This window comes from Lonchura striata, chromosome 6 (genome assembly GCF_050655825.1).
Source record: "Lonchura striata isolate lonStrDom1 chromosome 6, ASM5065582v1, whole genome shotgun sequence".
Taxonomy (NCBI): Eukaryota; Metazoa; Chordata; class Aves; order Passeriformes; family Estrildidae; genus Lonchura; species Lonchura striata.
This window is the reverse complement of record NC_140708.1, coordinates 36,545,932-36,564,277: the sequence shown is the minus strand read 5'-3', so window position 1 is coordinate 36,564,277 and position 18,346 is coordinate 36,545,932. Positions and strand designations below refer to the sequence as shown.

Sequence of the window (18,346 nt, the reverse complement as noted above, 5' to 3'; positions counted from 1 at the left end):
CTGCGCCAAACCCCATCCAGCCTGGCCTTGGGCACTGCCAGGGATCCAGGGGCAGCCACAGCTGCTCTGGGCACCTGTGCCAGGGCTCAGCACCCTCACAGCCAGGAATTCCTTCCCAATTTCCATCCCTGCCCTCTGGCAGTGGGAGCCATTCCCTGTGTCCTGTCCCTCCATCCCTGTCCCCAGCCCCTCTCCAGGAGCCCTTCAGGCTCTGAGCTCTCTCCGGAGCCTTCTCCTCTCCAGGTGAGCTCCCCCAGCTCTCCCAGCCTGTCCTGCAGAGTTTGTTGTGTTTTAAAGCCAAACCATGGTCAGTCAAGTGTGCTGCTGTGTTATTTGTTTCAGGCATGTGGGCACATTCGATGACAGTTCAAGATTACCAGGATCTCATAGACAGAGGATGGCGAAGGTACATTGGAAAAGAAAATACAAAGCCGTGTTGTCGGTTGAGATTAAAGTTAGGATCCACATTTAAAGTTTAGATCTATAGAAAAACTTAAATATCCATGAGTAATTGAACTATTTGTCCAGTGCTCTGTGACCTTTTGTAACATGACACTGTCAAACAGGAAAATATTCAGTGATTTTAGAAGGATAATACAATCAGCAAAGAACTGAAGAACTTGCTCTTTGACTTTTCATCGTGAAATGTTTTGATGTGATTTTTATAAAAAAGCTTCATTTATTTTGTAGCACAAACAACAAAAAAATCAATGCATATTTATTATTGTTTCAGAAGTGGAAAATACGTCTACAAACCTATCATGAATCAAACATGTTGTCCTCAATACACAATAAGGTAAGAAACTCAAAGTACACTTTTGTAAGGGATTTGACCACTTCAAATATATTGAATCACCATTTGTGTTTGCTGCTTGAAATACATCTTACTTGAGAAGCTGTTCTACTTTTAATGATACTTTAAACACTAAATATATGCTCTTGGGTTTGTGCGTAGGGACATCAGCAGCTCTGGGATATTTCCCTGTAAGGAATCTTGTCTGTAACCCACAAACACTGCTTTGAGAGTTTGAGAAGCTTACATTTGTATTTTAGTAATTCTAGAGAGACATAAAAAACATGCCGTAAGGACTGATATTATTCAGTAGAAGACAAGGTCATTTCATTATCTCAAAAGTGTTGATAAAACATTTGACAACTCTGTATAGGGAGACTTAGGAAATAAATAGAGATTACAATGTAAGTTTTGTAAATGGTTCCTTAACCTTTTTTTTGCCTGCAACAATTTTTCACAAAAGAAAATTTTTTTTGTTTTTTAGGTGCCAGGCTTTGCATTTTCAGGCCTCCAAGTCCCACAAGAAGGTTCTGAAGAAAATGTTGAAATTCATTACCAAAGGAGATGTCTCGAAAGTAGCAAGTGAAGGTAGGAAAAGCTGAGTATTTGAAAACCAATACTGATGGAAGGAGGATTTAAATTCCTGCTTGAGTGGTCAGATGGCAAATGGGCTTTGAATTATTTGTGTAGACCCCCAGCTAGGCTGTTCCTTGAGCACTTCAGTAGCCCAGAAGGCAAATTGTTCAGGTGGCTGGGGTTATTGAAGAAAATATTTCCTTACTTTTTCCACAAACCAGCTTATTTTCCTGGTCATGTCCTCACTTTCTAGCTGGGTGCTGTAGAGAATTAAATGCTGTTTTTACTTCTATCATGAAACTGATAATCTGGAGAGGATTAACTAGAGCAGATGGTCGCATAGAAAAGGAAGAGCAAACAAAGAGGGTTTTTCCAGTCACCCTCCATTTATCTAGCACCAAACCTAGCAATTCTTCATGGCAGTGAAACTTATATTGGTTCTGAATCTTTATAATCTGCTTGTTTTGTATGTGTGGTATGCTAGGTTTGTTTGTTGTTATTTGTTTGAAGTTATGGCTTGAAATAGTGACTGTCCAGTTTTAGTGGAGAAAATAAAGCTGTTCTCATAAATGAATTGATGTTCATAATTCAGGATCATAAAGAAAACTTTGTTTTCAGACTGTTGCAATAGTCACTTTATCTATGGGAAAACACTTGTAAAATTGGAAACTAGTTAACTTAGTATTAATTTTAGTTGTGGAAAGTGTGATCTGTGGTTGTACAGAGAGAAATTCACTCATGCATGTTTTAATTATTGACAGAAGAGCCGATGGATTCCCATATAGAAGATGTGGCCACGTGTGATTTTCCATACAAAAGCGAGTCTCAGGTCAGTCAGTCTGAGCTGACTCCCTTGGCTGTGGATCAAGCTGAGAAGGTGGAGAATGAAGATAAGGACTCGGGAGAAACAAAAGAAGAGGGGGATGTGCCGAAGGTGGAATCGGATTCTGTTCAGATCTGTGCAGACAAAGACACCCCAGTCCCTGCAGAACCATCTCATTCAGCTAAAGCTGTTCATGCACCACCCAAGCCAGGTAATTTCTGGTAGCAATTGGAATATGCTGTCAACATTTCACATCTTCTTGAAATCTCTTCTTTTTATAATGCTTAGTAAGTTTATAATTGTTTTGTTTTATTCCCTGTGCTCCTCTCAGTTTAGAATTACAGTGTAAAAATCGAGAGGTGCTGGGTGTTACATGTAATATTGTAATTTATATTTTGTTACATTAAAAAGTTATATTTATCTTCTTTTATTCACCTTAAGGAAGACTAAATCTCTAAGATCTGAAAGTAAAGAGGGGAGATTCAGAATAGAAATTTTTTATGATGAGGTTGGGGGTGCCCAGAGACGCTGGGGCTCCCCCATCCCTGAAGGGTTCAAAGCCAGGTGGATGGGGCTTGGAGCAACCTGGGACAGTGGAAGGTGAACTTTGAAAGGTCTCTTCCAGCCCAAATCATTCTGTGCTTCAATGGCTGCTTTCTCCTGGGGCATGGATGATTTCTGGCAGGAGGATGGTAAGGGCTGGGTAGATTATTACCAGAATAATTTATTTAAGGTGGAATTACTGACAGACACTTTGTGGCCCAGAGGCTGCCCAGCCTTGTTTTACAGATCTTGTTTCCCATTTTGTGTAGCCTGTTCTGGCAAATAAAGGGAATTTTCTTAATTGTGGTTTACTGGTACATAGTAGGGAAAATCCTATTGGAAACTTGTGGCTTTAGAGTTTCTGACTGTGTTGGGACATCCTGCTAATTCCTGATTTCACTCACCTGTTGCATGTTGTGCCAGTATTTAGGAGAAGGAAGTACTTTTGTCACCTTTTGTAGAATTGCTGCTTTCAAGTGAAATAATGTTTTTTCCTTAATAATCACTCATCCCTATTGGATCTGATTTTCGCCAGCTAATAAGCAATTTTTGCATCTAAATAAAAAGAAAATTTTCAGAAATGCTTGCTCAGAGAGTCAGTAGTGTTGCATAGAAATACTACAGGATTTTTAAAACTGTGTTTTATATTTTGATCTTATACAAACCTTTCTAACCCTTATATAGTTATTGTTTCTATTACTTTTATTGTGCAAACTTTCAAAGCTCTCTTATTTTAAATAATAAATGTAAAACTTTGGCCTATGTAAACTTAGTATTGGAAAGAAATGAAGTGGCTGTTGACAGCAGATGGCAGACTTGGGTAAGGAATAGGAATGTAAAAACCTGCCAGTGCTTTGGAAAAGGTGAGGTAAGGTCTTCAGTCAGGTTAAGAATAACTTTGAGTCAAACTTTAAGGACTGGAAATGCAGATAAGTAACGCTGTAGTTCATTTCAGGAAAATAAAGTTTACTTTTACAGAGCAGAAATACTCATTAGTGTGCTTCTTTCTGGTATTTCTAAAGATAGAGTGAATATAAGTGCATCAGAAAGCTTATTTAATTTTTTTTTAAAATGCTAGCTGGTGTCACAGGTCAAATTTAGTTTAAAATTTTCCAGATAGAAACATGTTCAGTTTTCATCTTGGAAAATGTAGACTTAGTCAGTAATAAGGTTGTTTAATTGCATTTTTATTCCTTTATAAACAAAACAGGTCATTGTCCTCTAGGAATAATGGTCTGTTTCTGCACAGTTTCAGATAGAAAAGAAGGTTTGCTTATATCTGTGTAGGCGCAGTCACTGCTTGAAGTTTTTCTTGCTAATTTACAGCTTACAGAAGATCCGAGACACGAAACAGATCCCGATACAGATGAAGCACTCATTCTTCAAATATACCATGAGAGTTTTAAATAAACTCTTCCTCTGACTTGTTTGCCTGAGGACAGGTCACACAGTGTCTGTAATTCCCTCATGTCTTTGGATCTGTGTTGCTTTACAACTCACAGTTCTTGTATTAATAAGGAACAAATGGATCAAGATGAGAAACAGTGCATGGGTTTGACTTCTCCTTTTAGCAAATACCACTTCACAAATAGAATTCTATAAATGACTGACCTGTTAAAGATAGAGGTAACCTGCAAAAAGTGAATTTATTGATTAAAACAGACAATCTGAAGATAGTTTTAAGCAAAGATGCAAAACTTCCGTGGCCTTTTGCATTACATGACCATAATAGCATTGGCAGCATTTCTACATCCTGCCTTTGGATTGCAGGTGAGAAAAAAATAAATGCTTTATTTTGGGGCATGTGTCTTTACAGAAGTCTGTGGTGTAGCCACACACACACACGGGCTTTTAATACAGAAGAACAATTCTCTGTGATTTTGTGGTTGTATTTTTGTCCTTCAGTATTTCAAGGGTTTAAATACACCCGTGGCTTTGGGGTGAAATGGTCAAGGTGACTCCAGATTAGTGCTGCAGTAAGTAGCTGTGGGAGAATCCCTGCATTAGTGTTGCCTCAGGTGTTGGTGGTTGTAAATGTGAAAGGCCGTGTTGAGTTCAGAGCACAGTCTGCAGTAAATGGTGATTTTAGCCCTTTCCTTCCAGTGATGAGGTGCGAGCTGTTTGCTGTCAGATGTGGTGTTTAACTCTTTGCCTGTGCCCTTGTAGGGAAAGGGGCTGATCTGAGCAAGCCTCTGTGTCGGAAAGCAAAGGACATCAGGAAAGAGAGAAAACTACAGAAGCTCCTGCAGAACCAGACTGGCACAGTAGAAGGCTCTCAACTTCAAGGAGATCAAGCTTTCCTCTTGCAAAACTCTAAATCTAAAACAAACCAGCCTAAAAACATTGAAGACTTTGTTTGTGTCCCTCTACCTGATGATACACGACATAAATTAGAGGTAATCTCTTGCTCACTGTTGTTGGAGGCAGATGAAGGAAAGGTCTAGTTAAGGAGTTTTTGAAAAGCTTAGGTCTGTATTTATGGCTTTATGGAGTAGTTGTGGTTTAAATCTTGAAATATATGTGGTACTGAATGATGTATATATATATATATATATATATATATATATGCATTATAGGAGTCTATGTGTATATATATATATATATGTTTTTATATCAATTACACACCTATGGTGCAGCTGCACTCTTTTTAACCACAGGAGGGTACTCTTATACTGCAATGTCCTAGCAGAAGCCACTTCAATTACTAAAATAATTTGCAAATTAATTTCATCCAGAGCGACTTGAAAATGAAAAGCTTTTAATTTAACCAAGTGTTAAATAATGAGAGAAATTCACTATTTAGGTCTGCAGTATAAAAATACCTTTACTTACTTCATTAGCTTATACTAAGCTAATGAAACTTGACAAGGAAGCAGTAACTTCATGAAATGAATCAGATAACAAGATAATTGCTCTTTACACACATCATTGGTGTGTGTTGATGTCTTTGAAAGCTGTAAAAATGAGAATTGAAAAGGTTGCTTAATACACTGGTTGCCACTACCTCTATGAGACAGTAAGCTGGAAGACTTTTTTTTTGTTAATTTTAAAACCATTTTTCTTGTTATTTTTTCCATAAGCTGGAAAACTAACTGAATGTTTTCCTGATCATTTTCAATTATGCTACTGGAAATGAAAATATTTGCTGACTAGAAGCCACAAAACTGATCCATCTCCCTAACTGCTTCACATTTCTTGAGGAGTTGTTTAACAGAAGCATGATGGCTTTGTCTGAGCATCCTTTTAGAAGATGCAGGGAGAATTAGAAGTATTAAAAAAAAAATTGCTCTTTGTGAAAACAGAACCATATTGAAAATTACTTAGTTTTTGAAATTAATATGACCTTAAATATTTTTGAAAAGACATGCACTGCTGCCTCCGTGGTAGCATTCTTTTGCTTAAGGAGCAATAATTTTTACTAAGAAGAATGTTTAATTTATAGATTTGTTTTTAAAAAATATTTTTGTGTGTTTAATGGTGATGGTGTGAATACTGGTAACTCTTTATTATGGTTAATTTAAATAATTGAGTATGGAAACACGACTTCATCTTCCTCTTTCAACTTCAGAAATACCTGGAAATTCCCTTGGGATTAGTGCCATAAAAACATGGGTTTTAGGTGAAGAGCAGAGATTTGAGTCTTCCAAGCCTTTCAAGTATTTTTCAGTGTAGTGTGAGACTGTGAGAGAACATTTTAATGAGCACAAAAAATCTCTTTAAAATTATGATCTGCATACTATTTATTGGTATTATTTCCTGAAAATTGTGTAGCTCTTCTCTAGACATTTTAGTTAATTTGCAGTTTGAAAGCCTTCTATTTTGTTCAGTGTCAATTTAAAAGCCTTCAGTAGCATAAATTGAGCGGGAGAATTAGAAGACTCTTGGCTAATAGTAATTAATTTGTGATGGCCTTTGTACAGGAGGGTGAAATTTTACTCTGTTGTGATGTTTGTGTTAAGTATAAATGTATAGTCATTGCATGATATTTTAATAATAAATGTGTTTAACTTCTTCTGAAGGTGAGGGTGGTGAGATCATCTCCGCCAAGTTCACAGTTCAAAGCCACATTTCAGGAGTCTTACCAGGTCTATAAACGTTACCAGATGGTTATTCACAAGGACCCACCTGATAAACCAACCATAAATCAGGTCAGAAGGCCAAATTTAATTTTATGCAAAGCTTCCCCTCCAGTTCACGTGTCCTGTTTCTAGGAGAAACAAATGTGGATTTTATATCCATTCTATATTCAGGAGCTTGAAAAATATGTATCCAATAAAATCAACATCCTGAAAGTGCAAACTTTTGATACCTCTTTGTGAGTGCCACAAATATTTGGTTTTAGTTGCAGGCAGGAAAGTTATGGATGCTGTTGGGTAAGAAATGGAGAGGGTGAGGCTCTTGGAGATAGAGGTGGGCCTTAAAAATACAAATCCCATAAGAATTAAAATCCAGCTGGACACTCAGCCTGGTAACTGTTCTCCTTGGCTTTGGTTTGAGTGTTTCCATAAGAAGGACATAATAATCAGGGCCAACATGTGAGCAAAAGCTTGTCACACACACAAATTGTTGGTTTAAGGTTCACCAGAGTGAAATAATTCTCTTCAGTTTCAATTTAAGCCTTTAAAAAGTGACCCATGCACTCCATCTTAATTTACACTTTGTTGCTGATTCCTGCAATGAATAGGTGGAGTGTAAGAGTGAGCAGTCAGATGTGTTACATCTCTGTTCTAGAGGGAAAAAAAAACCCATGAGTTTGGAGAAACAGTATATGTAGAAAGTAATTGTTGAATCAGGGCAATCAATGAGTCATGTGCCATTAAAAATACAACATTTTAAAAGTCCTTGAGACTCTGCAATAAAACTAAAATTTGTAGTTGGTTTGTTAGATTATCAGTAAAAATAGGAAGTTATTTTATTATTATGTTTAAGGTAGAAAAATGACTTCAGAGGCTTTGAAGTGCATAGGAGGAGATCTTTCACTAGCCTGACCTTCAGAAGCAGATTATCTGATGATATACACTCAAAATGCTTGTATTTCCCTTGCTCTGAAGGTGAGGTTAGTACCTGTCTCCTTTGAGGACCCCCAGTTCCAATCATCCTTCAGCCAGTCTGCCACTTTATTTGCCAAGTATCAGATGTCTGTACACAAGGACACACCTTCTGACTGTGGGGAGAATGAGGTACAGTTCACTGCATGCACCTTTCTGCCAACAGCTTCTTCAAATGCACAGCTAGATGGTAAATGCTGTCTCTTGGAGCTAATCTGAACATTAAATAATTTAAATTGTCATTTCTGAGGGTTTTTGATGGCAAAACCATCTTCTGCCTGAAAATTCTTTGGTATCTCTTTTATGTTTCTCCCTAATTTTTCGTGTTCTTGCTTAATCTAACTGGTGAAGGTTTTAAAATTTTCAGTTTTATTCCCATTCCTTTGCTAAGCACACTGCTCAACTGGAACTCACCTTTACAGTAGGAATAGTGCAAGAATATCTCACCAGCTGATTATCTGAGGCTTTATGAGAATATGCTGCATATGGATAAACCTGCTCTTAAAAGGGTGTTTAGAGGGGATAATCCTAATCTAATAAATGAAAAATAATTTCAAATACTCGTGGGGTTCTGAGCAAGCAGCAGTTCTTCATTTCTCAGGCAGGTGGCACAACTTCCTCATAGGCAGAATTAATGAAAATGCTACCTCAGATCTCTCATTTCTATCTACTGCAGATGTGCAGCTTTATTCTTGGTCAGCTAGTCAGGATTTGCTGTTCCTGAGAGTGAACTACCTGCAGAAGTGAAACCTTGTAAACTGGGGCTGTTTTCCAGGAAGAATTATAAAACCACATCATAATTTTTGGCTTCAATTCAAGTGTGTAAGGAGAGCTCTTTTTTTGTGAGATGTCTGTAATGCTACTCTGGAAAGCTATAAAATCCATTTCACTTTGTTTAGTAAAATGAAATAGGTCTCATAACACTAAGTAGTAGTCTCTACCCTTTTATAATTTCTGGTATAAGTGGGTTTAATTATAATAATGTAAAAATTGGAGGCATGCCAGGAGAGACTGAACTATTTACTAGATTTGTACCCAGCATTACCTGGTCAGATTGAAGACTTGATTTTTCTGCTATGATGGAAGCATTTCAGCCTGGAAAGATGTGTTAGGGACAGTCAGGTTTCCACCACCTGAAGGTGTAAAGGCTGTCCTGGGAATTGCTGTTGAATAGGAAGGAGATGGATTTCTGTTCACTGCTAGTAGTATAACAGATTTTTATCTTCTTTTTCCTTATTACTTGCCATAGGGGTTTCCCTGCATTGCCTTTATCTCCTCTCTTTGGCCTCATGTTTGTGCAGGCTTAGATAATTCCAGGGGAAACATAAAACCTTCTCTGAAGCATCTATTGAATGTAAAAACTTGGTCTGATGCTGATGGGTTTGAATTTCATTTCTTTTTCAGCCTTGGTAAATCATATTTAGTGTTCATGAAACTGACTGGCCAAGAAGGTTTTTTTATTCACAATTAGGAACTAACACTCTCCCTTCGATCAACATTTTGTATTTGATCTCTGCAGGAAGTAAACTGAAGAATGTTTTACACAAAAATGTGTTTTCATGTAGCTTAGAAGCCTTTTTTTTTAACACTGAATCTGTGTGGGAAGAGAATTCTCTGAGTCACTTTGAAGGTACCAAGTAGGGTAAAACTGATCCAAGTTCTTGAAGGGAAGGGTGGCAAATGCTACTTGTAAGACCTCAAAACTTTTTCTGCTTTCTCTTTTTCAGACTTTTTAATATATTATATAGACATTATGGAACCAAGGAGTTTTTTAAGCAAAGGGAATAAAATTCTGTCCTATACACAGGACTTTTTATCAGGATAGTAAGAAATCTGCTTTGTGCTTTAAACTGGCAAATATCCAGGATTTTTTTCACTTTTAATTTGTGCAAACTACTCTCTGAGGTTGTTGGGTTTTTTTCAGGGAGAGTCCTGCTCAATTTTTTGTTTGGAAAGTTTCTAGTTTAGGAAGAGTTTTTAGTTTTATATTTGGCTGAACACTTAATATTTAGAAACCTGCCTATATTTAAATTCAGAATACTACAAAGATTGTTTTGGGACATATTAACAACTTCTTTTGGGAATATATTCTTAGATTGTTGGCATTACAATACACTATCTGTTGCTAGGCTAGTTTAATATTAATCTTATTATATTAAAAAGCAATTCTGAAAATCAATTTAGAATTTTGGTGGTTATTTGAGAATAACACTAAAGGGAAAACTAAAAATATTCACAATAGTAACAAAAAATATATGAACAATGAAGCTGATTTTTGCTCAGTGAGTGTGGAGAAGGCCTTTTTGTACCTCAGTAATGTAAATACAGCTTTCCATCAGGAGTTTATGTGAGAAGGGAGAGTAGAGGAATTTCAGGGAAGAGAATTGTGGAATTGAACTTGTGGGCACTCTCTGGCTAATGCCGGTTTGAGCCCAGTGATAATTGGTGTTTTGGTGCCCTTCATGATGCTGAGTTTCTTTAAATTTTGCCTCTTCCTCCTTTCCGTCTTCTGCTTCCCTGCTGAAGACTGCACTAATTACACACTAATTACAGTGTGTTCATTAAAATAATTGGAGATTTTGCTGGGGAGAATCCTGCAGCACATTTTGGTGATGCAGTACTGATTCCTGAGTGAGGCAGTGACTTCTGTTTGTTCTAATAAAAAGCAAGGTGGAAACTTGTGAAATCAACTTTTCCCAAGTTCCAGACTTGTGATGAAACTTTCCTTTCTATGGAAGCATCACCACAATCTTCTGTTCTTCTTTCACTGGCAAGGAGAGGATTGGGTAAGGTAAAAATATATTGTCTCTGCCAAATATCTTAATATTCTATGAACAGTTTGAAGTATTTCCTTGCTCCTGGAATTAAAACCAATTTAGCTTGCAGAAGAAAAAAAATCAAATTCATTTTTATCTTGGCGTAAAAGCCACAACTATTTTCTGCATAGTCTTTTAAAATATTCATGTGCCATTTTTTCTTAGTTGGTCTGGTAGAAGTTGAATTTACCTTGGAAATCCTCTCACCCCTCTCAGAAGCTTTTGATCACTTGCTGCAGGAATTCAGCTTCAAAACTGCCCTGGTTGTGTCTGTGCTTTGGAGTGGAGTCAATTCCTGGTGTTACACAGATTTGTTGGCACTGAAGAATGTTTATGTCAGCATGTTTGTATTGTATAGAATTGGAGTCCTGAGGAAAAACATAGCAGACAATTTTCTTACTGAAGTTTTCTGTATAATACTTACTCTTAAATAGTGCTGAGGAAGAATTGATTTTTCAGTTTTCCTCTGTGGCAGCACAAAACTTTATTAAGCTACTGTGTAAATGCATGGGCATCTGCTGTTTGAGGAATATATGTATTTTTATTATAGTTGTTGGAGAAAATGAGATTAATTAGGGCGAACCTGAACAGATTGTGAAGCTAAAGTATAAATAGCAATGAAGGAGCTCAGATAAAAAAAGGGAAAATAGGCAGATAGGTGTATCCCTGCCTGTTGGAGAAGTTTATCTAAGGCTGCTCTTGAATTAGCCAAGTTCCTGAGCTGATAATTTCTGGAAGCTGTTGAAACAATCTCGGTTAGTGTTTGTCCCATTCTTTGCATTTCTTCTGACTCTTTATGAAAATGCTTGATGTGGCTCTTTATTCTCAGATCCAGAATGATGGTCCCATTCCCAGTATAACAGAGCTGTTATTCAATGTTTTTGTTGTTTTCTTGTTTGTTGGATTGTTCTAAAAGTACTGGAAGATGTAATCATGCTTAGCATGAGGAACTGTGTCTGTAACATAAAAAACCCCCACAAATGTAATCAGTTGCAAGGATTTATTTGTTTGGGTTATTTCCTGGCTTAGTGGTGGTTATATTTATTTTGTGAAACCGGTCAAGCTATAAGGAAAAGAAAATCATGAAAGCTCAGAAAAACAGAGAAATGGAGACCTCTAATGAACAGAGAGATGAGAGCAAGCTGAGCATCCTTATATTGAAAAAACCTTGGTTCCCTGTAGCATCAAGGAGAGATCAGTTGGAGCATAAATTATGATGATCAGCATATCAGGAGTGAAATAATGGTGCAAAAAAAATCATGTGGGTGAGAGTTTGTCCACCTTTTTTTTTTCATTTTTCATAAGAAAAATAATAAATGCTAATGCAGTTTTGTTGTAATAATTCATGCACAGAAAAATAGGTAAATATGGATTTGGAGTCTAATTTTTAAATTGAGTAACTTTGAATAGCCTTTGGTTATATTTCTGGGAGAAAATGTGTAGATTAATGTATGGAAAGATGATCTGAGAATAAGAAGAATGGATGTATGTCTTGTATAATCCCAAGATTTGGCTCTTTGGATGATCCAGTTGCACTGGATTTATGGAAGCTGTGTAATGGCTTGTCTGTGCTTTGCTAAGAGCAGTCCTTATCTACAAATGTTTTAACTCTTGCTCAGCACCAAAAATCCTTGTTTCTGGATAAGAAATGCAGGGAGGGCCTTGCAGAATACAAATCACCTGGAAGATGCTGTGATCCAGCTCTACCCCAGCTCCAGGATGATTTGTAAAATACCTGGAGATAGATATTGCAGAACATTTAGATAATTTCAGATAGATATTTCAGAACATTTGGATCATTTCAGAACATTTTGCCACCTGAATCTCTTGTGTTTTAGATGAAGCTATGTGATAGATGAAATGATAGGTACAGGTGTGGTGCTGTGGAGGTCTGGATCAAAGATTTTACATGAAACAAATACAGTCAAAACATTTTTTGGTCTTTTCATGCCAAGGAGGAAATTTTTGATCCCAATTAAATAATCAGTGGCTAATTTGGATAGAACAGAGGGTGTCTTTAGCAGTTCTTAATGAAGTATCATCTCATCAGAGGCATCACATTTCTGACCTAGTGTCAGAATCTTTTTTTTCAGCAGTCTTTGTGTTTAGGAAACCCAGCTGAAGTGTAACTGAAACAAGCTATGTGGCAGCTACACAAGCTAGAAAACATTTCCATAAAAGATCATAAAAATTCTACAGTAGTTTCCAGAGAGAGCAACAGTGAACAGTTTATTGCTATTGCTCCTGAAGCAAACGTTTTATTTAACTTTTCACAAGGGTTTCATAATGGCAAACTTGTAGAAAAACAGTATCTGTCTGTTCCCTCTGTGAAAGTAGCTGGACTCTCTCTTTGCTTTGTGCTTAGCTAAATATTTGTCTTGGAAGAAAAGAATTTCAGGACACACAAAAGATACACTGTTTGAAAAGGTGCAAAAAATTACTGAAATACGTGGAGTGGGGTTTTTCTTTCACCCTCCTCCCGTTTTGGGTTTTTTTTTAAAATTGCTTCCCAGGAATCCACTTGAACTAATAGAGAAAACTCAGTGAGTAGTCTCAGAAATGCCAAGGAGCACGTTCTGATCAGCTCCAAACTTTTAGGTCTCCCTAACCTACTTTCCTCTCTTATATTCTAGTGAGAGAATGCTTAAAAATCAATAGTCTTTGTGGTTATTTTTAGCCTTCTGTACATTTTTATTCAGCTCCTGGAAGCCATGGCAGGACATCTCACTGCAGTGAACTTGGATTTCACATTCTGAGAGCTCTGACTTTAGGAATTTGAATTTCTATATCAGCCTAATGCCTTCTGTTTATCTGTGTGGCCCTTGTGACTGCAGTGCTGTGGATTCATGGGTTTTATCATGAAATGCCTATAAAAGCAAAAGAATTTAGGCATCCAGACAATTAAGTAACTTGTCCACAGTCATATCATTTCAGTTCAGGTTCTTTTTGTATCTCAGTTTATATAGTTTTCAATTTTGCACTGTGATTTCTAGGTAAATCCATATAAAATTAAATAATCTTTACTGTAATACTGATAAACCTCCAGAGTACTGAGAGGAGGCTTCTTCTGAGCAAGAAAGCCACAGTGACTTTTGTCACTCCATAAAGGAATTGAAATTGTAACCGACATGTACAATATTCCATTAGTCCCATCCTTTCACTAAATACTACATTTGAGACATGCATTTAAACTTGAAATCCCTCTTGCCTTTGTAAACTTTAAATCCTTCGTCCTAGTTTTGAAGGCTCTTTCTTCACCTTCAGGTCTGTGGATATCTCTGAAACTCTATTGTTTCTGCATGTCTGTATTTTTGTAAGCAGCTGTTGAAAATGCTAGGTAGAGCCAGCCCTGGGATAAGTCTTTGATTTCTCTGCTGAACTCTTAATTTATTGCCTGGTTCAATGCTGGTTTTACCCATCTTTTCCTTCAAAAATGCCACATTTTGTCCCATTTTCCCGATTGCTACAGAAAGTTAAAGAATTTAGTTCATTTTTCAGCTCAATTTCAATGTATTTTCCCAGCTAGTTTGTTTTTATTGTTTGGTTTGTTGTTTCCTTTTCCGTGGGACAAGGTTGTTAGCAAGTTACTGAAACATGGACTTATTTTTACTTTTTCACTGCACAACTTTATGGTTAAGACTGATTCTCATCTGGTTTTGGTAAGGAAGATTATTTCAGTTAAAATATGGCAGGATGAAAGTGCTGCACTGGATTTGCAGGCTTTATGACTTGCCATCATTATTTTTTTGTTTCTTAATAGCCTCACACCTCTGTGAAAAACAAAGCAAAAAAAACACGTGACCAAAATCTTTGGTTTATTTTAATCCTATTCAGAGATTGGATTTCTAAACACAAAAAGAAGGAAGGCCCAAGTCCTGTATCCATTGCTTATCCTTCATCCTTCTATATCCCCAAAAAAAGGGCAAGTATTCAGCTTTCCTTGGCAGTGAATTGCAAATATGAGCAAACTCTTAATACTGTCAAAGGGGGAATGATAAATGAATGCTTTTTTGTGATAATTGTGCAGCTCCTGCTGCTGACACCTGGAAGGTTTCCTGAGAAGGACCTGGTGTCCTCCTGTGACATCAGGACCCTTCCCCTGCAGAATCTGCCAGGTGAAACCCATTCCAGTTCAGCACCTGAATCTCTTCCCCTGGGTAAAAGGGAGCAGGTGTTAACACTGCTTTATTACCTCTTTTTAAAGCTGTGCACGTGCTCTTGCTTCAGCAAGAAGCTTTGGGTTGAACCCAACCTGCTTTTTTTTTTTTTTTTCCTCCCTTTCATTTCATTCTCAGTGATGTGTTTCTTCTTGGTTTTATTAATTATGTTTAAACTTACTCCCTGTTGTTGAGTTGATTCTTTCTGGCAGCTGTAATTAGCTTGCACCAAAGTAAAAATGTTGTATATTTTTTACATATATTATAAAGCTTCTAAAAGTTTATGTAAATCAGTTGGAAATTAAAATTAGAAAAGCATGTCTTTGTGGAAGGAATTTGAATTGTGTTTGTGTGACATATTGAGTTATTTTACATACAACATCAGCTTTTGGCTGTATTTCTTTCATGGTTTATTGAATAATTTTTAATTGTGTTCATAATAATCCTGCAGTGTTAGATGACTTTGTTAATTTAGAAGCTGAATCTAATATTTTCTTTTTTTGTACAAAATGTATAGACTAGTTGAAGAAAATTACCTAACCTCTGAACTTCACTAGGTATCATCAGGTGAAATAATTTATAACAAGACTTGCTGTGCTTTTTTTCCCTTAAGATTGTGATACAAATTCAGGTGCAGTTAAGATTTTTTTTCTAGCAGTTGTAATAGCAGAAGTTGTTAAACTTCAAAAGTTCCCCTTCACCCTCAGAGCCAAGGGATTGGGCAACAGGGCCTGGAGAATTGATAAAATTACTTGGAAAGTGTCATGGGCTCAGATTTCTCACCATAGGGTTTAGTTTGCACTATACAGCTAAAGTTACAGATGAAGAACTATTGGGGGTCTTCTGACATGAAAATTAATTACACATGGTTTATTTTTTCTGAAATCTGCACTTTCTAAAACCACTGGCTGTAGGGACAGATGCATTCATAGTGTAGGAATTTGTAACTGTATTTTTACTTCAGGAAAATAACTCAACAATTCAAAATCTTAATTATCTCTTTTTTCTTTAAATATTATTGGTGGTTTTTTCCCCTTATCCACCAAACCAAAATAATTCTACAATTAAATTAAGATGCCACAGTCATTTGTTCTTGCAAACTCTGAGCAATAGTGAGTAGCACTGAAATGGTTAATTACAGGAAATGTACAATTCCCTGCCTTCACCATCACAATATAGAAATTCAGTGTTCTTCCATAATTTCTGTGCCCAAAAGTTTCTTATCAATCCATAGATCAGCAGGACAAGATCAGTAAAATGAGGCAGGAACTGATACTGTTGGCACTTTTTTTTGTTGCCTGCCTTCCTCTCCTCCCCTTCCCTGGGAAAACTGGGATGGCTGACAAGCAGTCACCCCTTTTTTTTGTATTCCCCTCTAATTAATCTCAGAACTTAATGGAATTCTTGACAACAAAATGTTGACAACAGTCAGGTTTTTGTAGGTGTCTGTATGTATTCTTTTTATCTAACTTTTAATTAAAAATTTCTATTTACTATTACTTTGCACTGTGGGAACTGCTTACTTACTAAATCACCCAGCCATTACAAGAGGGGGAATTAAACTGTGTATTAAAGTAGTTATTTAACAAGGGAATGGTTGGGGTTAAATACATACCAGAACTCTGCAACGTGTTCAGTGTGGACTCCACCAATAAGGAAGTATTTGTATCAAATGAGTAAATTATAGTGAGTAAATAAGCATTGTATTTTATTACTGTAAGAATCTTGGACAAGCTCCAGATCATTAAACCATTGCCTTTTTGAGTAATTATCAGCAGCATATCATTTTGTATTTAGTCAAAAATCCAGATCTGAAATGCTTGCACTTTCAGGAGGTTGATTTTCTTTCTTTTCTTTGCCCTTCCTCTTCTTTAAAATTAAAATGAGCTTGTTTTTAATTTTGAATGTAAATGAATTAATTTTGGCTAAGAAGTATGAAGGCCCCAGCCCCCTTGCTTTGGTGATAGGGGAGGTATCAATGGAACAGTGGGAGAATACTCTCTGTTGCAAGGAGTCAGAGGAGGATAATGTGTAATTTAAAATAAAGGACACAGAAACAGACCTGTGTTAGAGGGTGATAAGTCTCTCACATCACCTTTTTAAAAACCATGTTCTGATTTATAAAAAAGAAAGTACTTTGCATAGTTAATTATTATATTTATTTGTACTTCTAAACAGAATGTGACATAAATATATTTATTTGTACTTCTAAACAGTTTAAGGGTTTAAATGAAATTTCCATAAACAAAGTCTGATGATGCTTTTCACACATATGTATTTGAATGGTGTATTTGACTATTAATATCTCCTAATGCATTGCTGATGGTTTTCTTTCTTGTTCTGCTTTGCATCCTGGGGCTGTTTTCTTGTTACTGCTGACCCCACCTTGGTGCAGTTCACACGATTCCTCTGTGATTCTCCTCTGGAGGTATGTATTCATTCAGGATGGAAGTTTTGAAATGAACGTGTTTAATTTCTTTAGTTTAATGAATGTATGAGTGTCCTCTATGCTCTCTGCAGACAGCCAGCCATTGGTGGGGGTGGCTGGCACAGAATTCCTGTCTCCACCAATTGGTAAGGAAGGTTCTGCTGTGTTTGCACAGGAGCCTGAGGACTCCTCTGCTGGGTAATAAATTCCCACTGAATTTCATAGCACTGCATTTAAAAACAGAAGTACAAAAGGCCATGTCTTTCATGGTTTTCTGTTTATTTCTATGAAAAGAAAAGAATGAATTACTAAATAACTTGATAAACTTGTATTTGACTACAATCTGAGGTAAAAGTTGAGGAGAGATGCTGTTCCTTCATTTCAAGTGAGTAAACTGCCCTGGATTCCTTGCAGTGTCTTTCTTGTTAGTCTCAAAGAGCTGAGGACGGGTGAGTGTAATGAAATTGTCAGGTTATAGTAATTACACTGGTAATTTGATCTGTCGCACTTTGAGTGAATCCATGTGTGGAGAGTTTGTTGCTTTTCTCTGCTGAGTCCACTGCCCTTTGCATTCCTGAAAGCTGAAGAGTAATAGAGCTCATTAGACTTTATGGGAAAAGGGCTTTTATCACCTCGTCAACTCGTGCAGCAGACTGCCATTATATTCTTAATTTTGTATGGCTACATAGATGTTGATGCACACTGCCCTGCCAGGTTTATACCCATATTGTTTCTTACAGACACTTTTTATTGACATTTCGAAGCTTGAATTAAATTTTGTGTGGCACCACTACAGATGTCTTCAATTAGATGAAGTTAAATAAAAGGGGTTATATATCAGAGGCCAAGGGATTCTTGAAATTCTTTATTCTGAAACAGTTGCCACAAGCAAATCTAGCAGTGTGTAGTCTGTTTACTCTTTTGAACAAAAATAATTTAAAATAAAATTTAGACCTTAAGTGTTTTCAATTTGTAATTTTGGAGTATTTAATGTTATCATTAGCTGCAAATAGTATGAACACCCAAACTCTTCCCGTCTTTTTTATTTCCTCATTTTATTTTTCAGTTTAGTTTCTGTTTTGGCTATGGGCTCTGGCAGAAAAAATGAATGCTTTAAGAAAAGATACAGCATGAACTAGCAGAAAACCAGGCAGTTTTCTAG

At 36.7% G+C, this 18,346-nt stretch overlaps 1 protein-coding gene across 6 annotated transcripts in view; it reads left to right on the top strand.

Annotated features, from left to right (window-relative positions):
- Positions 1-18,346, top strand: part of ATE1 (arginyltransferase 1) — a 68,831-nt gene that overhangs the window by 897 nt on the left and 49,588 nt on the right. For 2 of the 6 annotated variants that reach the window (XM_021529297.4, XM_021529295.4), the window contains exons 2-8: positions 343-406; positions 734-796; positions 1,278-1,381; positions 2,131-2,403; positions 4,902-5,131; positions 7,787-7,915; positions 17,152-17,184. In XM_021529297.4, coding sequence (XP_021384972.3) covers positions 343-406; positions 734-796; positions 1,278-1,381; positions 2,131-2,403; positions 4,902-5,131; positions 7,787-7,915; positions 17,152-17,184 — 896 coding nt within the window. Of the gene's footprint in view, positions 1-167; positions 244-342; positions 407-733; positions 797-1,277; positions 1,382-2,130; positions 2,404-4,901; positions 5,132-6,754; positions 6,884-7,786; positions 7,916-17,151; positions 17,185-18,346 lie in introns of those variants that run through there. The other 4 variants (XM_021529296.4, XM_021529294.4, XM_077784726.2 and 1 more) reach the window with 3 other exon arrangements.